This window comes from Manihot esculenta, chromosome 15, assembly GCF_001659605.2.
Source record: "Manihot esculenta cultivar AM560-2 chromosome 15, M.esculenta_v8, whole genome shotgun sequence".
NCBI lineage: Eukaryota > Viridiplantae > Streptophyta > Magnoliopsida > Malpighiales > Euphorbiaceae > Manihot > Manihot esculenta.
In genome coordinates this window covers 30,408,325-30,428,010 of record NC_035175.2, presented here as the reverse complement: position 1 = coordinate 30,428,010, position 19,686 = coordinate 30,408,325, and the positions used below count along the sequence as shown (strand labels likewise).

General features: G+C 39.7%; 1 protein-coding gene and 1 pseudogene across 1 annotated transcript; one reads left to right on the top strand and one right to left on the bottom strand.

Moving 5' to 3' along the window:
* Positions 1–210: 210 nt before the first annotated feature.
* LOC110602667 lies at positions 211–2,410 on the top strand. Its single transcript, XM_021740237.2, has 3 exons — positions 211–510; positions 602–830; positions 1,761–2,410. The coding sequence occupies exons 1-3, from the start codon at positions 391–393 to the stop codon at positions 2,102–2,104; spliced, it is 693 nt and encodes a 230-aa protein (XP_021595929.1). The 5' UTR covers positions 211–390; the 3' UTR covers positions 2,105–2,410.
* A 1,415-nt stretch (positions 2,411–3,825) lies between these two features.
* Positions 3,826–6,810, bottom strand: LOC110602089 (annotated as a pseudogene).
* Positions 6,811–19,686: the final 12,876 nt, after the last annotated feature.

The following is a 19,686-nucleotide window of genomic DNA, read 5'->3' as shown; positions in this document are numbered from 1 at the left end:
TTATATATATTATAATTATAAAAAATATAAATAACTTAAATTAACTTAAAATTTTAGTTTTCTTTTTCTTTTTCGAAATGGTAGTTTTTTTTTTTATATTTGTAAAATAATTAAAAAATTAGGCTGAAAATTGAAGAGAATGAAACATAAGCATTAATTTATAAATTTTGATACACCAAATTGTAAATTACCCTAAAAAGAATTAAGATTTATGAAACGGGTTGGGTGTTGGAATAAGGTTCTGGATTTCTCCAGAGAAATATCTCTGCCCTCTTCTATAACTTTCCACCATTCAGCCATTTGTTTCTGTCGCTGTGATCAATCATCGCTTTTAGTTTTGCTTGTTTGACTCTCTGATTTTTTAACTAGAGCATTACTCATCGGAAATTAATGGCCGGAGGGTACTTGCAGTCCATCAAGATGAAGAGGAAGGAGCTCGAACTCGATGACGTTAGTGATGATTTCTCCGATTTCTCTTTGTCTTCTCCTGCTCGAAAGATTCGCCGACTGGTACTTCAGTAATAAGTTGTTTTTATTTGCTTTGTCTTCTTTGTTTTTTCCCCTTCAAGCATTGAAGAGGAAACCTTGTTTTTTTTTATAGGACGCGGAATTGCCGCCGATAATGGAGGAAGAAGAGGCGGATATTCATCCGATGCTCGGTGTTACTAGTGGTAGTGCAGGGCAGGCGCAGGAATTGAGTTCACTGGGTTCAGGGTCCAACCAAGAGAAGGCTATTGTTTTGTTCAAGCCTGTTAATACTAATCCTCTCTTACATTCTCCTTCCAATTTCTCTGTCTCTGTTGATTCCAACTTCTTTTCTGGATTTAAGAGTAAGAATCTGCACGTCTATTTTTTTCCATCGGCAATTTCAAGTTTATATTTTCCCTGTTGGTTTACTGTGTTTGATGTGAGGAAATATGTCTATTATAGCAAAAAATTGGATTTTTTAATTAAAATTTTGAAGCGCTGTGTTCGTATCAGCATCATCTGTGAACCTTTGGATTTAATGAAAAGAATGGGTAAAAATTTAATCTAGCAATTAGAATGCATGAGCTGATATGATTAAATGGAGGTATTTTTAGTAATATGATCTAGATTGGCCAGGACCATGCTAATACCTTACCCAGCTTTTGAAAGTGCTGCTGGGAAGATCCGCATGGGAATGCTTGAACTTCCTTTTGGTAAATTATCCAAGAAACAAATATGATGGCTGTTGAAATTGTCTCTTGATTTATGATGTCCTAGGCAGCTGTCTGATGCTCCTTGGTCTAAGGACAAGCTGGCTGTTTCTGTTTTGTTTGGATGATTGCTGTTGTGTATGGCTAATGGCTTCACATTGTCTAAGCAATCCCTGAATAGCTTTGAATTTATGGTGTCTGAATGTCGTTTCCTTTGAAATTAGCCCATTGATATATTCATCAAGCAGATCAAAGCTGTTGTTCCTTTTTTCTGCATTTGTTGATTACCTTAATGACATTATTTTCTTAATGGATAGATCTCCCAGGAATCAGCCTTTCACATCAAATTAACTTGCATTTGGACAATTCATGAATGTCTCCTTTTTTGTTGATCCCCAATTTCTTAATCGTTTCTCTGGAAATTTAACTTCACAAGAAACCTTTATGTAGTTCCAATTTTACATGCGAGTGAATCAAACAAGGTAGACAAATGCTGATGATAATTTCATCTCCCCTGGCTGAGTTTCACTTGTGATTATAAATCTATGGTTGTGATTTTTATTGTTGGGATTTTCTTTGCAGATCAATTTCTTCGCATGAACAGCTCTGCTAACATAAAACCAGTCGAGGAAGAAGAAGCAGCTAAAGAATGCATGGCTGTTGTTCCCTGGGTCCCTTCTCAGCTTCCGGTTGTCCAATGCAGGGATGTCTCACAGGCAGAGGCCCCAGAACTGATGGAAGCTGAACAAGTTGGGGAAGCAACAATGGATATTGAAGAGAATATTGGTGAAAGCATAGAGCAAGAGCATGGGAATGAGTTAAGTGAATTGAGGGGAACACAAGGCTTGCCTCAATGGCAGCAACAACACTGCATGATGCCACTTCCCCCTCACAACGCCTCCACACCTATCACATGGTTCCGCTAGCAAGTAGTTAGCTAGAATGTATGCTAATAGTGATGAACCTCTTTTGTGGGCTCTTGGAGTCCAGAGTCCATCAGTAGTAGGTGGCTGGTCTTGGACAAGGAGCCTTTTGCCTGTTGGTTGGACGAGGCACATGGATAGAAAATGGTACTAGTGATTTTTTTTTTTTTTTTTCTCTCTCTTTATCAGGAATAGCTTGTAATGTGTATAGTATTATGGCTTGGAAATTCTAGTAGATTCATGCTTGACTGGAGTTCATTCTAGTCCCTTCTAGCGCTTGTTGGGTATACATTTCAACTTTGTTTGCTAGTTAGGTGCCTATTTCAATCGGGGATAAGTTTCAATTGATAGGCTTATCATCATTTTCCAAATTTTTTAATCAGTAAATCAATAAAGTTCTTTTAAAAAATGATGTTAAATATGTTAAGCTACATTAATTTAAAAACCAGCAACTTGCGCTTCAACTTTTCTAAGTAAATAAAGAAATTATGTACATCATTTAAAAAAGAAATAATTAAAATTGGGATTAATTTAATAAATAATGTAAATAGCATATGACGCAATGAATTAATGATATAAGTTAATATAAAACTTGGATTGCAACAGAGCAAATGATACATGTAGTTTCAATTTTTTTTTTTTACCTGCATTGTATGGCACATTTGGAAATAGGTGAAAATAAACATACGTAGAAGAAGGTAGAAAGAAAACTACAAGCCTAACCTAAAGTGATTCAAACCATCCAATTGAAAAAAGGAAAAAAAATTACAATCCATAAATCAAATCACCCCATATTGTACTGAAACACCATCGGAAACATCAATCACAGAGCAGAACACAACATCACCAGGTGGTGATGCTAAGCCGACAACGGAAACCAACAACAGTTCGACCAACCAAAATTGTCACGGCAGGCAGACATGCAAAGACAACTGAAACTACAGAGGAAAAGGCTTGCAGCTGAGCAAATAAACCTTATTCTGTCAATAATGATAAACTATTCTTAAAGAGGAGGCACGACAAAACTCATAGCTATATCATTAAATTGTGATAATCTATAAAATATATCCTTTCTGGAATCGCGACATAGGTATACTAAAGTAATTTAGTAAAAAAAAAATGCAATTAAATGTCGAGATAGAAAGAGCTTTTAACCCTTCAGCATCCAAGGTCCAAGAAAAGCCCTGAATAGTCCGATCACCAAGGTGTCCAGAATGAGAGCACTCAAATTGATGTCTTCGGATGACTGTACATATGAAACCTTAAGTATAGTAGTGTTCATGTAACATGTGTTAGGAATAACACCGATTAAGTATTAAATAAGCTAATTATATACTATTAATGATTCAAAAGATTATAAAAAGATTGTCAAAAGTGTCAAAAGTGTCATTGTTTGCTCTGAAATGATATATTATAGGTGTACTCGGTACAAATTCGAGTATATAAATCCTTTTAGATGGATATTGAATGAGAGCAAATCTTGAAACCTAAATCTCTTGAATTCTTAGCTTAACATAATCTCATCCAAGACATCCAATTAATACCATGATAACCACTTCTACGAGCCCCAACAGAGGCTATTCATCATCCTGTCCAATTCAGTGCAGAGAGAAATGGGCAGTAGAAAGACACCCATTGTGTAATTGGGACGCGCTTGAGCAAGTATTTGCAAGTAAAATTTCCTTGCCTGTGCATGAAAGGAACTTTTGATTCCAAGACTATAATCAATACCAAACTCGATATTTAGTGAAAGCAAAAACCTCTTTCTTTGAATGGCCAATCATTAATGGTGGGTTACCCAGATTCATAGAAGTTCCAATTCCAAGCATAGAGGAGCTTTGCACTCTTTTAGAAGAAGCAACTGAAGCACTAAACACCAGTTGAGATTTATCTAATTTTGTGGATTGTCCGGAAGCCAGCTCATAGGATGTTAGTAAAGCCTTGATCAGCGCAACTACTACTGATGTTGCCCTGAAAAACAAGAAGTTGTCATTGGCAAAAAACAAATGGCTAATGCTAGGATCTCCTTGGGCAACATGACAACATTGAATATGTCTTGATTTTCAACATTTTGAATAAGTGCAAAGAAGGCTTCAACACATCCTTGTCGAAGACCACAAGTAGGCACAATAGGATTAATATTTGTGCCACTATGAAAACAATATATCTCACTGTAGCAATGCTTACCATAACCAAAGAAATAAACTGCTGATGGAACCCTAACCTCTCCATACTTAGTTTAAGATAGGACCTTTCTAACCGATCATAAGCTTAAGAGTTGCATAACCAAACCTCCCTTGTGTATGATGCTTCAAATAGTGAAGCGATTCAAAGCCAAGTAGAAAAATTATCCGCAATACTTCACCCCTGGATCAAAAGCACTTAGATATGGGCCAATAATATCAGCAGTAACACTTTTCAATCAATTAGCTAATATTTTAGCCATTATCTTATAAATAACATTACATAGTGGGCTAAGCTGAAGTTCACTCATTGTAATAGAACGCTTTACTTTTGGAATGAGTACAGTTTGTGTGCCATTCAATCCCATAGGAAAGTGAGCTGCAGACAAATGTTCAGACAAGCATCAGTAACATCATGCCCAATTATATCCCAGAATTGTTGAAAGAAACCTGGGTTGAAACCATCTGGACCAGGGGACTTGTCCGGATGCATAAAAAAATAGTTGCCTCGACTTCGTCAACATGAAAAGGAACTATCAAAGTAGCATTATGATCAACAGTAACATTAGTGGATAGACAATTCACAACATCAAAAGCATTTACCAATGACCACCGAACAAAGAATTAAAATAGCCAAACATATGATCCCCAAGAGAATCTGGTCCTTTATACCATGCTCCTAAGGAATCTGACAATTTGATAACTTGGTTTCAAAGCTTCCTTGATGAAGCTTTATTAGGCCATCTCCAATCCTGTGCATCATTTTTTGCACTTTTGCACTAAAATAGTGCAATATTATTTTCAACCTTCTGCACCAATTTTAACACCAAAAAAAATATTCTATTTATATTCTTCTCTCTCTTTAATATTATATTATTTATTTTACTTTAATTTTATTTATATATTTCACTCAAAAAATTCATATAATTTTATATATTCACTCTAAATATTTATATATTTTATATTTCCATCTAATATTCAAATATTTAATTATTTTATAAATAAACAAAAAAAACATATTAATTATAAAAATATATTAATTAAATAATAATTATAAAAAAACATTACTTAAACATTAATTATAAACATACATTAATTAAACATTAATTAGCAAATTAAAAATAAAATAAACTCATACATATTAAATTATCAATAAAAAATTACAAGCTAATTTATATGATCATTTGAATTTGTATATTGCTCCCACAAATGCTCTATTAATGCATTACGAAGTACAAAATGAGCATCTTTATCCTTAATTTTTTTGTGTCGAGCTAAAAATTGTTCAAATCGAGTAGTTTCATCGACAACCATTTCAACAGTTGGAGCTGAAAATTCTCTACCGTCTTCAATAGGTGCACTAAGGTCACGTTCATCCTCGATTATCATATTATGCATGATAATACATGTAGTTAAAATATCATGCAACACTTCTTTTTTCCAAAAACGTGATGGCCCTGCAACTATTGCAAAACGTGACTGTAACACTCCGAAAGCACGTTCAACATCTTTTCGACATGATTCTTATTTCATTGCAAAATACTTCTTCTTCCTTGTTTGTGGTTCACGAATAGTTTGCACAACAGTTGACCATTTCGGATATATACCATCAGCTAAATAATAACCCGTATTATATACGTTTCCTTGAATAATATAATGAGCGGGAGGAGCAATACCTTTAGCAAGGTCGAAAAATAAATGCGATGACTCCAAAACATTAATATCGTTATTAGAGCTAGGCATTCCAAAATATGCATGCCATATCCAAAGGTCATAATCAGCTATAGCTTCTAAAATAATTGTTGGCGATCCACTACGACTTGTATATTAGCCAGCCCATGCAGTAGGACAATTTTTCCATTTCCAATGCATACAATCGAGACTACCTAACATTCCAGGAAAGCCACGTTGCTCACCAATATAAAGAAGCCTTGCAACATCCTCGGCAGTTGGTGATCTCAGATACTGCTCACTAAATACCTCAACGGTGGCTCGACAAAATCTCTTTAGACTTTCAATTGCAGTGGACTCCCCAATTTTCACATATTCGTCTGTAGCATCCGCCGGCAAACCATACGCTAACATTCGAAATACAGCTGTGATTTTTTGAAGAGTAGATAATCCAATTTTACCTACTGCATCTCTTTGTTGTTCAAAGTACGTATCATGCGCTTTTATTGCATCGACAATACGAAGAAATAAATTTCGAGACATTCTATATCGTCGACGAAATATTACATCATTGAAACGTGGATTATCTGAAAAATAATCCAGAAATAAATTACGATCAGCCGCTTCACGATCTCGATTGATTACTACATGACCTAGAACAGAGCCACCTCTAGAAACTCGATGTTGATCTTGTATTTGCTGCAAAACCATCTTATTTCTAAGAAATTGTTGATGAACTGCTTGTGTTTCCACTACAAACTCATTATCATCTGAAATATAATCATCAATATCTGAAGAAGACGATGATGAATTTTCAGCACCATTATGTGATGTGTCTCCAACATAGAAATCCATTTTGAGTAACGATCTGTAGAATTTCTTGACTCGAATTTAAGATGAACTGAAAAATATGAGTTATGTTTATATCTTTAAAGAATACATGATTTAATAGGAAAAAAGTAGGGGTAGGGATGCATACTATCTGAAGGTCGAGATCGAAGTGAAATCCATCCAACGGTCGATTTTTTGATAAGATCTATCAGAATACTGTTGGTGTAATTATTATATGAGATTCCATTTGACTTCATTGAAAAATGTGGGGATAGGGATGAATACTATCTGAAGGTCGAGATCGAAATGAAATCCATCCAACGGTCGATTTTTTGATAAGATCTATCAGAATACTGTTGGTGTAATTATTATATGAGATTTCATCTGACTTCATTGAAAAATGTGGGGATAGGGATGCATACTATCTGAAGGTCGAGATCGAAATGAAATCCATCCAACGGTCGATTTTTTGATAAGATCTATCAGAATACTGTTGGTGTAATTATTATATGAGATTCCATCTGACTTCATTGAAAAATATGGGGATAGGGATATATACTATCTGAAGGTCGAGATCGAAATGAAATCCATCCAACGGTCGATTTTTTGATAAGATCTATCAGAATACTGTTGGTGCAATTATTGTTTGAGATTCCATCTCACTTATATATATTGGAATGCCAACATCTACAACTTACCATAAGTTAGCCATATCCTTCAATATTTAATCACTTTGTAAATGATGACTTCAAGATCTGCAGGATATTCTACCAATGAAGATGTGCTATTATGCGGAGTTTATCTAGATGTTTCACAAGATCCCATTATAGGTAAACAACAATCTAGTCAACGTTTTTGGAGTCGGGTGGTAGAAGCATATGAAATTACAAAGAATGAGTGTTGGGAGTCCCGCAACCCACGATCTTTGCAATGTCGATTGCAAGTTATTGAGAAGGCTATAAGAAAATTGAATGGTTGTTATCGACAAGTTGAAAACTTACAACCTAGTGGTGCTTCAGAGCAAGATCTGGTGAGTATTTTTTTGGTAATTACTTTGTACATAAATATTAGAATTTTTCTTAACATTTTTCTAATTATGCAGCTCAATCAAGCGAAAACTTTACTAATGCAAGATCCAAGCTACAAAATAGGATTCAAATTTGACCATGTTTGGAGCATGATGAAAGATGCTGAGAAGTTTAAAGATTGTAGCTCTAAAAAAAAATAGTTCAAAATCAAAGCTCCTCTTATGTGTCCTCAGAGTCGGACAATCCTACTCTTGACTCACCTATGGTACCATCTTCAAACTTATCATCTTTTTCAATCCATTTAAATGAGGATATTGCAGGAGATTATACATCATCGGATCGACCTCTTGGTGTCAAAAAAGCAAAATTGAAGAAAATCTTTTTCATTCGCTCTGAAATGCTTACATGCTGATAATGAAAAGCTTGTGGAATCGTTGGCGAATGCAACTGCAGAAAGGGAGAAGGGAAGACTAATGAAAAGTAGAGCTTTGGACTTAAAGGAATTTAAAGAAGAAAATAAAATTTTATTGCTTGATTTAAATTCTATTTCTGATCTAATTGCTCGTGAAACATTTCGCCAAGAAAAAATTCGAATATCAGAGAAAAGAGCTCAGTGTCAACAACCACTATCGTCATCCGCATCTAATGTATATGGTCAATATCTCAATGATATTGCTGGATCCGGGTCTGACCTTCCGGAATATTAAATATTTAATGTAACGTGAATAATTGTATTTTGAATTAATATATATTGTTCAATTATAATATATGTGTCACTTTACTAATTTATTTATATTATTCTATATAATATATTATAAATAAATTAATTTATTATAAATATTATTTATAATTGTGAATATATTAATTTAAATTAAATTTCAATAATTATAAAAATATAAAATAAATTAAAAATATAATAAATTATAAGAGTACAAAAAAAAAATTAAACTTAATTGAAAATATATATAAATTTTGAATTATATTATAATTTAAAAAAAAAAAGAAAAAGATATAAATTTTAAATTATATTATAAATTAAAAAAATAAAATAGCGCTGTACAGTGTCACGCCATATTTGGCGTGACACTGTAGCGAGCGCCAAAATCCCGTTGGATTTTGGCGCAGCGTTGGAGGGCCATCTCCAACGCCAAAATGGAAATTGGCGCAGCGTTGGAGATGGCCTTATGAAAGAACAGAGTATTCTCGTCGCCAAACTGTAATCAAAACTGCTTATTACGTTGCTTTTAGTATATCTCCTATTGTAGCAAAGCTTGTAGGAGATGTCTCTTAGCATTAAAGAAAGCTTCAACATTGGCTGCCTCAGGAGACTAGTGAAGACTTTTAATTTTTCCCTTCCAAATAGAAATCATAGCATGTCGTTCCCGTTTCTTATTTCTATTCCAAGCAGAGAGCTCTTATTAACTACAAAAATGAAACTTAGCTAAGATAGATGAACCACTCGAAAGTTCCCAACTTTCTTACGCAACTGTTCGACAATCAGCCTCATGTAACTAAGATTTCTTAAATCTGAATCGCAAATCACGAGACTGGCTAAATGGTGGTTTTAGATCCAAAACAAGTGGCAGGTGATTTGAAGATGAGTAAGATAAAGTAGACAAACAAAAATGCGAAAATTAAGAGTATCATTCACTATTAAGCTTTAACAGTTCTCTCTTCAACCTAATGTTGAGTACCCGGCCGCACTCCCAAGTACACTTGTTATCTTGTAATGGCATGTCGATTAAACTAACATCAGCAACTGTATTTCAAAACCCATTAATAAGTCAAGAAGGTTGAGGTGCACCCCTCTCTTCTCAGTCGGAGATAATATATCATTAAAGTCTCCCACACAACATCGTGGTTGAGAGATAGTAAGAGATAGATGGCATAAGAGCTCCTAAGAAAGCTGTCTTTGAGCATGATTTGGGTGACCATAAAACCCCGTCAGTCTCCAAGATCCCATATTCACAACAGACACTCAAACATCAATATGATGATAAGAGAAACTAAGAAGATTCACAGTGGCATCCTTTTTCCAAAACAATGCCAGACCTCCACTACGACTCCTGCTATCAACTGAAAATAAACCTTCACAACCAAGATTAGTACGAAGAGATTCTAACTGCCCCCAAAGAGATAGTCTCAATAAGAAAAATAAACATAGGCTACATAGTCCTTGCAAATTGATGCAAGACTTGAACTGCCCGTGGATTGCCCATCCATGGCAGTTTCACAACGTCATGTGCCATGTGTCACGGTTTCAGATTTCAGCAATCGCCTGGAACCGTGCGGCACTTGATTTGAACACCTTCAAGCCAAGTCAGCCTTAAGAATCACCCGATACCCTGTGAACATAAGTATCCTGATTATTCAAGGTTATATAAGCGAATAGCGAAGCCAACAGGCAGCAGTCCATTAGAAGCCTCACAGTAGGCACAAAAGATAAGAACAAAACATGAGAATTCATGAACATGCTACTTATTTTATTACCGGGGCAAAATAGTAATTATACATTATCATCGATGCAAGTTTGTCAAAGGACATGCTCAACTTAATCCCCGCACTCAAGTTGTCTGCTTAGTCTTTATTTCCTCATATCATCCACTTCAGTTTTATTCGTGATTCTCACAATTGTGTAAACAGTGTATGAATCTTGTATTTGTGCCCGCTTTGTAGCATTAACTCCGCTATACTTGACACTGGGCAACAATATGTTGTTTTATACTAGCTTCGATTCTCATTTCTTCTCTTAGAGTCCTCAAGAAGACTTTGAAGATCTTCTCCTCCATCCCATGTCCCTTATTTAACACAACACTTACAGAATATTTCCATCATGCTTGATCCCTTCACGCGAACAATACTACCTTAGGCGGGGAGGAACAAGAAAGTACAAACAACCTAGAGTTGACAACTTTATGATTTATACCTAATGTTCCCTCCCCCTTTACTCACCATGTCCCTCAAGACCTTCGACACATTTCCACACCAGCAACTTGTAAAATCATATGGCTTTCTTCATAGGGAACACTTCATACTGCTTAGTTATGCCACTTCCATGTGCTCTTGTTTACCACCTTTCAGACCGCTCCCCCACTTATTGCTTTAGCCCATCTTCTTAGGCGGCTATCAATCAGATATCAGAGTTGAATATTCCTTCAATTCCTTGGTAATAGAACCAACTCAATATTGGTTGCCCTTTACTCTACACCATAATCTTCTAGGTTCCGACCTTCTTCAGGAAAGTTTTAAGCTCAGCCATATCTCTTGAATTGTTGTCACAATCCGCTTACTCTATTAAAAATCAAGTGCCACGTCCTCTTGTGTCATCCATAGATGCTGAAAAGTTCCTTTATGTACTTTCCTTATGAACACCTTGTTGGAGTTTACCAACTCTCTTGAATAACAACTGTTACATTCTTGCAGTAAAACCGGAGCTTATCATTTCATATCCCCCTTTTCTCATGTATAGAGTGAACACTCTTGTAATACCCGGCGAGAGTCTGGCATCGGAATTCTTGTCGTCCGGTGGAATCCAGGATGTCGGAATTCTCTAGACGGGTAAGATTTATGTTTTTCTAAAGTAATATAGTATGTTTTCATAGTTTAAAGTTAAAATGAAAAGAGTTTTTGAAAGAAAAGAACCAAGGCAGAAAAGCCAGGTTTGGCCGCCGAAGGTGAGGTTCGGCCGCCGAACATGCATGGCTTTCGGTTTCATGTGTGGCCGCTGAAGGTGGTCTGGCCAGCCACCTATAAAAGGCCCTCAGTCGGTTGAAAGGATAAGTTCTGCCGTTTCTTTCACTTTCTGAGGTGAAACCCTGTCCTTCTTTAGTTTTCTTCATGTTTTCATTACATCATGCACAGAGTTGAGTGATTTTTATGGTTTTTTGAAGGTTTTGAGCTAAAAACACAAAGTTGTGAAGTTTGGAGAGGTTGAAGGAGAGTTGCTCCAAAACTCCACGTTAGGATCGTTCATCTTCTTGGTTTCAAGAGGTAAGTGAAGATCCTGAGCTTGTTTTTATGTTTTCTGAAGGTTTTAGAAGGTTTTTGGGTAGAGTTGCATGAATAGGGTAAAAAGTGAGGTTTTTGGTGTTTTGTTGATAAAACATGTTTATGTGTTATATGTTTTGTGTTGTTGGGGTTGTTAGGTCGTTTTTGACCCCTTTGAGCATATACTTAGGTGTATGCAAGTGGAGAAATTGAGGTGTTTGAGATTGGGAGCGTTTTGTGCTTTTGGCGAGAGGCAGAGCAAGGTTCTGCCTTGCTGATGAACTCAGGTTCGGCCGCCGAACCCATGAGGAGGTGGCTTCGGCTGCCCAAGCTTGCCCCCTAGCTTTTGGACTTTCGGCTCTGGAGGGGAGGTTCGGCCGCCGAAGGTTGGAGACTTTCGTCTCTGGAGTGCCCTTCAGCCCCCGAAACTTGCCCCCGAAAGGGTTCGGCTACCGAAAGTTGAGATTCGGCCGCCGAAGGTGCATGAGTTTCATCTCTGGAGAGGACTTTCGGCCGCCGAACCTGCTGCCGAAAGTGTTCTGTCCAGCCTTCCTTTGCATGCTTTGCATGGATGTTTGAGTGAGGTTAAGGGGATTCTTGGGAAGGTTCATAGAGTCGTTCTTGAGTTCTTTTGGTCCCTCATTGGAGTTTATCTGTGTCTACACAGACCAGAGGAACCAGAGAGAGCAGCAGTGAGTACTGCTCCAGCGTTTCAGAGCCTGCAAAGTCAGTCCAGATAGCCAGAGGTGAGTGGAACTAAACTTAATTCTTTTAATTGAGAACTAAAATGTTTTTAGCATATTTCATGCATCATGGTTATGCAGTAGGTTGCTTGCATTAGCATCCATGAATATGTTGCATTGCATAGTTATTTATTGATGTGGGTGAATGCTGAATGATCCAATAGTCACTGAGATAAGTCCAGGAGCCTTTGACTACGCCCTGGCAGGTATAGAAGTCTAGGACCCTTTGACTACGCCCTGGCAGGTATAGTAAAGTCCAGGAGCCTTTGACTACGCCCTGGCAGTGGTAAGTACAGGTGTTATATACACATATACATATATGAGACAGGAAATCCAGGTGCCTTTGACTACGCCCTGGTATGAGATACTGGGACTATTTGGTGACAGGTTTACCCTTGCTGTGGATTGTCTGTGTTATGATGCATTCCATAAGGTCATGTTTTATGATATGGTTTACTGTTCTACTCACTGGGCTATAGAGCTCATCCCACTCCCTTAACCCCAGTCTTGCAGGTTCAGTGTACAGTGTACAGGGGAGATCAGTAGAGGATAGCAAGAGTAAAGAGATTTGTAATAGCTTAGAGTGGACATGTAATATTAAAGAGATGTACTAGTTGTGTATACAGTTACAGTTATGCTTGACTGAGTTAGTTTGTATTGTAAATCTTTTGTATACATGGTCTGTTTATGTAACTGTTTTATAGGGTATGTGATAAACCAGGCTTAACAGGTATGAGTGAACCCATCTAGAGCAAGCTCTAGTCAGGGGTACAGAGTACAGAGTATAGAGTACAGAGTACAGAGATAGTGCATGCACAGGTTAAGCCGTGGTACAGAAAAGAGTTTTTATTTTCACAGAAAATGTATGATCATGTATGAGATTTACAGGTACACAGAGAGTATAGCAGGCTTACTACGGGTTCTGGCGGCCTTAAGCCGACCTGAATCCTAGCGCCGGTGACGGTCCATTTTGGGGTCATTACAGATTGGTATCAGAGCCCTAGGTTCACATGATCGGACCTATAGAGACAGTGTCGGGCTCATAGAGGTTAGAAGTGGTCAAGCACAATAGGAAGTCATGTCCACTAGGATAGGATGTTGAGTCCTGTCTATTTGTTGCTATGATATGCATGTGCCTTATTGAGGTATCTGAGTTCAATATCTGCTGATATGCTATGTTATGTGTTGTTTTCCAGAGTCAAAATGCGAGGAACTCGTCGATCAGCTCGATTGACTGGAGTCCCACTAGAGAGTGAGAGAATAGATGCTCGTCCTCCTGCATTAGCAAGGGCAAGGTCACTGAGATCTAGCAGGGAAGGTACGTCAATAGACCCGAGAAGGTCTGTAGACGAGAGCAGAAGAGGTACAGTTAAAGGAGGAAGATCAGAGGAAGTGAGGAAGGCTATGGAGATTGACCAGTCTATTGATGGAAGCATGGGTGTAGGCAGATCTGAAGAAGGTATGGGAGAGTCTCAGGGAGGCGTTCAGGCCTCAAGTTATGGCTATCCATCCTTTCCTTAGGACCCAGGGTGTAACGACCCGGAAACCGGTACCCCTCAGTAACGGTCCGAACCATCACTGGCACTAGGATCCAGATCGGCTTAAGGCCGCCGGGACCCGTAGTCAGCCAACTATACTCTCTGTGTACCTGATAAATCCCATTCATAATACAAAACAATACTCACAATCCTGTAAAACTCTGTAGGCTTAACCACTGCTACTCAGATATGTCAATCTGAAATGGCCCTCAGGGCCTGTACCAGGGACTACTATCTGCTGTGGTCCAGGGAGTAACACAATTAGTAACACATCCCACTGGTATCTCATTGAAGCCATACATTAAGCCTACCTTACACATTTCTCATCAAGAAACGTAAAACAGGATTCATGTACCAAGGGATTACTCATACATCACACGACACATCACACGACAACAAAGACACTAGGGAAAGCACAAATCTATCCAGTATATGCCAATACATATCTATAGATTACATCACAACTATTCTTTTAATTACAGCATGTCCACTATGCTATTACAACATATATTCATGCATAACTTTCCTCTGTACTCTTGCTGACTTTAACTTCCCATAGCTATCTCAGAACCTGCAAAACTGGGGCAAGGGAGTGGGATGAGCTCTAGAGCCCAGTGAGGAGGAACAATAAAAACAGTTCATTCATTACATGCTCTCATGAAATGCATCACATCACAAACATATCATCTCAAGGATGAACTTGTCACCATAGCCCTCTACATACATAATAGTATGTCCAACTGTGCCAGGGGCGATTAGGCCTCACCTGGACTACTCTGAAGTAACTCATATCATAACATGTCCAACTGTGCCAGGGGCGATTAGGCCTCACCTGGACTGCTCTGAGCTCTGATCTGACAGCCCAGCTGTCTCACTCATAGTACCAGGAGCGACCTGGACTATCCAGGGGCGACCTGGTATGGCTATCTCATGCCATAACTCTGTATCTGTGCTCTATCAAGGGCTAAGGATCATCCAACATTCATCCACACAAATATCAGCTTATGCAATGCAGCATATTCGTGGAATCTAATGCACTACAACCTAATACATAACATGGCATTTTATGATGCATGGATCATGCTAGATTCGTGTCATTTCTGAATGTAAAATAGTACAGTTAGTTCCACTCACCTGTAGCCTCTACTTGGCTAACTCTGGGCTACCTCTAACTCTGAGACCGCTACGACTGCTAACCTCTGCGGTTCCTCGGGTCCAATCCTACAATGGAGGATGTAAATGAGGCACCACACATACTCTATGCCACTGATAAAACAATTCCCCAAAACCCCTCTAGAACACCTCAAAACATGCAGGCAAAACAAGCAAAGGAAGGCTGGACAGGGCACCTTCGGCAGCACCTTCGGCGGCCGAATGTCTCCTCCAGAGACGAAAGTCAGGCATGTTCGGCGGCCTAACTTGGACTTTCGGCGGCCGAACCTGAGTTCATCCAGAACTCAGCTTCAAGCTTCAACCAGCCTCCCAACTCTTTCCATACTCCCCAAAGCATGCATTCAACCTCTCAAACGATGCATATACTCATGTACATGCTTCAAGGGGTCCATAACTAACTTAAAACCCCAACAAAACAACAAACATAACACATACACATACTTACACCATTAACTCATCAAAACTAACCTAAGCATGCAACTCGACATAAACTCCCATACCCTCTGTACAAAGCTTTTAAAACTCATTAAAACAAATATAAAAAACTTCCCTTACCTCCTGAAATCAGAAGAGGAACAACCCCACTCAGCAAATCCTCCTCCAAAGCTTCCACACCTCAAAACCTTACTTTTCTCTCAAAAACATTCAAACTTACTGAAAACACGACCAACCCTCTGCCTAAGCTAATAAAAGCTTGCAGATGAGTCAAGGGAGACGTGGCCAAACCTCTGGTCATGATCTGGAGGTGAACACCTGGCCAAACCACGGACTGAGGAGTGTGCACAACTAACCGACCACCTTAGCTTCGGCTGCCGAGACTGCATGCAAAACCATGCAACTTTCGGGGGCCGAACATAACCTTCGGGGGCCGAACATTGGGCACTTTCGGCGGCCGAACTTACCATTCGGGGGCCGAACATGACAGAAACTCCTTTGGCTAATTCTTCACAAAACGTAATTCTTTCTTAAACAAATCCTTAAAAATACTTAAACCCATCAGTCTTAAAAATCGTTTAGAAAACCTTCACTCTACCCTTCTAGACACCTCTGACATCCTTGAATTCCACCGGACGGTAGGAATTCTGATGCCTGATTTAGCCGGGTATTACACAGGGTATCCGATGGAAGGTATGTCGGAGTACTCTAGTTTTATCCCATATCCTACTTACATGCCATATATGCCTTATCCTCATTATTACCCACCATATCCTATGTATCCATCTTCCCCTACCCATCCAAGTGCAGCACATCCAGAGCTAAATGAACCAGTACCTCCACCACCACAACCAGAACCAGTAGCCCCTGTTGGTGACAGACATCAACCTAGCTCATCTGGAGGTAAGGTGCAAATGACAGAGTACCTGAAATTGGATGCTCCTAAATATAGCACGGGAGATGATCCATTTGAATACCTCAGATCAGTTAGGAGGATAACCAATGAATTGGGAGCTGATGATAGTAGAGCCATTGAGATGGCAGGGTTCACACTGAAGTGTAAGAAAGCTCGAGAATGGTTCAAGAACTATGTGGAGCCCAGGAGGGACAGTATGTCATGGGGAGAGTTCGCTAATGACTTTGCAGGGTGGGCTTTTCCTGACAGTTCCCGAGAGATGAAAGTCATCGAATTTGAGCAGTTGAGACAGACAGATGAGATGAGTGTTGACGAGTTTACAGATAAGTTCCTGGATTTGCTTCAGTATGTGGGTCAAGCCTATGATACTGATCAGAAGAAGGCAAGGAGATATACTATGAGATTGCATCCCAGGTATTCTTCTTTGATTCTTCCAGCAGAAAAGGAGAGTTTCCACTCTATTGTGGATGCAGCTAGGAAAATGGAAGCAAGTGCCAATATTCAGAGACAATCAAAGGCACAGGCTTCGGGGTCTAAGGCCCCCAGTTCAGGACCTTCAGGTAGCAAGAGATGGGATAGAGCAAAAGGAACAAAGAGTAAGTTCTGGAATAAAGTCAAGTCAGGTCTGGGAATAGGTAGTGGCTCAAGCTCTGGCGCAAGCAGTCCAATATGTAGATGATGTGGGAGACCACACAAGGGAGCTTGTCAGTTGGGATCTTCAGCCTGTTTTAGGTGTGGACAGGAAGGGCATTTTGCTCAGGATTGTCCTCAGGTGACTTTTGCACCATCCCAGCAGATGAGTTCAGGCAGTGTAGTACAGCCAGCAGCTCCAGCCATGCCTCAGAGTAGTGGCAGAGGTAGAGGGAGAGGGGCAGCCTCTACTTCAGCAGCAGGTTCCCGAGGTGGAAATCCGGTAGCCCCAGCACGGATTTTCACTGTGACACAGGAAGAGGCTAACACGTCGAACACAGTGGTGTCAGGTAATCTCATCATTAGGTGTTCAGATGTGTATGCTTTGATGGACCCCGGTGCTTCTCATTCCTTTATTGCTTCGAGAGCCATAGAGAGACTGGGTTTGATCAGGTCTGAGTTAGAGTATCCTCTCTGGGTCAGTGGACCCAAGTGTGACCCATCAGTGGCAGTGTCAGTCTGTCGTTTCAGTCCAGTGTTCATAGAGGGTAGATGCCTTCCAACTGACCTTGTGGTTCTAGATTTGACAGATTTTGATGTCATTCTAGGGATGGATTGGTTATCTGCTTATGGTGCGACCTTGGACTATAGAGAGAAGGTAGTTAGTCTCAGAGACCAGGATGGGTCAGAGTGTGTCTTCAGAGGAGACAGGAGGGGTACACCCAGAGGTTTGATTTCAGCCCTTCAGGCTCGTCCTTTGCTTAGGAGGGGTTGTCAGGGGTTTCTAGCTCATGTGAGGGAGATAGATAGTCAGGTTAGGGAACCAGCCACAGTACCAGTAGTCCGAGAGTTTCTCGATGTTTTCCCAGCCGAACTTCCAGGCCTACCACCTGGTAGGGAGATAGAGTTTGAGATAGAATTGCTGCCTGATACTAGACCTATCTCTATTCCTCCCTACAGGATGGCACCAACAGAGTTAAAGGAGTTGAAAGAACAGTTGCAGGATTTGGTAGATAAGGGTTTCATCCGCTCTAGTACCTCACCTTGGGGTGCTCCAGTGCTTTTTGTCAGAAAGAAGGATGGATCCCTCAGACTTTGTATCGACTACAGACAGTTGAACAAGGTCACTATCAAGAACAGGTATCCTCTACCTCGGATTGATGATCTATTCGACCAGCTAGCTGGAGCGGGTTGTTTCTCGAAAATAGATATGAGATCCGGGTATCATCAGTTGAGAGTCAGAGAGGCAGATGTGCCAAAGACAGCTTTCAGGACCAGATATGGGCATTATGAGTTCTTAGTGATGCCGTTCGGGTTGACTAACGCCCCTGCAGCATTCATGGATCTCATGAACAGAGTTTTCAGTGAGTATCTGGATCACTTTGTTATTGTTTTTATCGATGACATCTTAGTGTATTCCAGAGATGCAGAGGAGCATGCCCAGCATCTGAGGATAGTTCTGCAGACACTAAGAGAGCATGGTTTATATGCCAAGTTCTCTAAGTGTGAGTTTTGGTTGAGGAGCATTTCCTTCTTGGGACACGTGGTATCAGCAGAAGGGATTGAGGTAGACCCCAAGAAGATAGAGGTTGTAGCTAACTGGCCCAGACCCACTACAGTGACTGAGATTAAAAGCTTTTTGGGACTGGCAGGTTACTACAGGAGGTTCGTTCAGGACTTCTCGAAGATAGCGGCTCCTATGACCAAACTGACTCAGAAGAACCAGAAGTTTATCTGGTCAGACCAGTGTGAAGAGAGCTTTGAGGAGCTTAAGAGGAGATTGACATCAGCACCAGTGCTAGCTCTGCCTGTGAGTAACGAGGATTTCACAGTGTTCTGTGATGCATCTCGAGTGGGATTGGGTTGTGTTTTGATGCAGAGTGATAGGGTGATTGCTTATGCTTCTAGACAGTTGAAGAAGCACGAGTTGAATTACCCCACCCATGACCTGGAGATGGCAGCAGTTATCTTTGCACTCAAGATGTGGAGGCATTACCTCTACGAGGTTAAATGCAAGATCTTCACTGATCACAAGAGTTTACAGTACATCTTGAGCCAGAGAGAGCTGAATTTGAGGCAGAGAAGATGGGTAGAATTGCTCAGTGATTATGATTGTAAGATCCAGTATCATCCGGGTAAGGCGAATGTAGTGGCAGACGCCCTAAGCCGGAAGTCACTCGGCAGTTTATCCCATATAGCAATAGAGCGGAGACCAGTAGTGATAGAGCTTTATAAGCTCATTGAGGAAGGATTACAGCTAGAGTTGTCTGGTACGGGTGCATTGATAGCACAGATGAGAGTGACACCTGTGTTTCTGGAGCAGATAGCTCAGCAGCAGCACGAGGACCCAGAGTTGATGAAAATTGCCAGGACTGTTCAGTCAGGCAACAGTGTAGAATTCAGATTTGACAGCAAATGAATCCTTTGCTATGGGAGTCGACTTTGTGTAC

Bases quoted from the DNA above. Each gene is read 5' to 3' on its own strand.
- LOC110602667 (XM_021740237.2), top strand. From the start codon at position 391: ATGGCCGGAGGGTACTTGCAGTCCATCAAGATGAAGAGGAAGGAGCTC. The intron at 511-601 runs GTACTTCAGTAA...TTTTTTTTATAG, and splicing joins CTCGAAAGATTCGCCGACTG to GACGCGGAATTGCCGCCGAT. The intron at 831-1,760 runs GTAAGAATCTGC...TTTTCTTTGCAG, and splicing joins CTTCTTTTCTGGATTTAAGA to ATCAATTTCTTCGCATGAAC.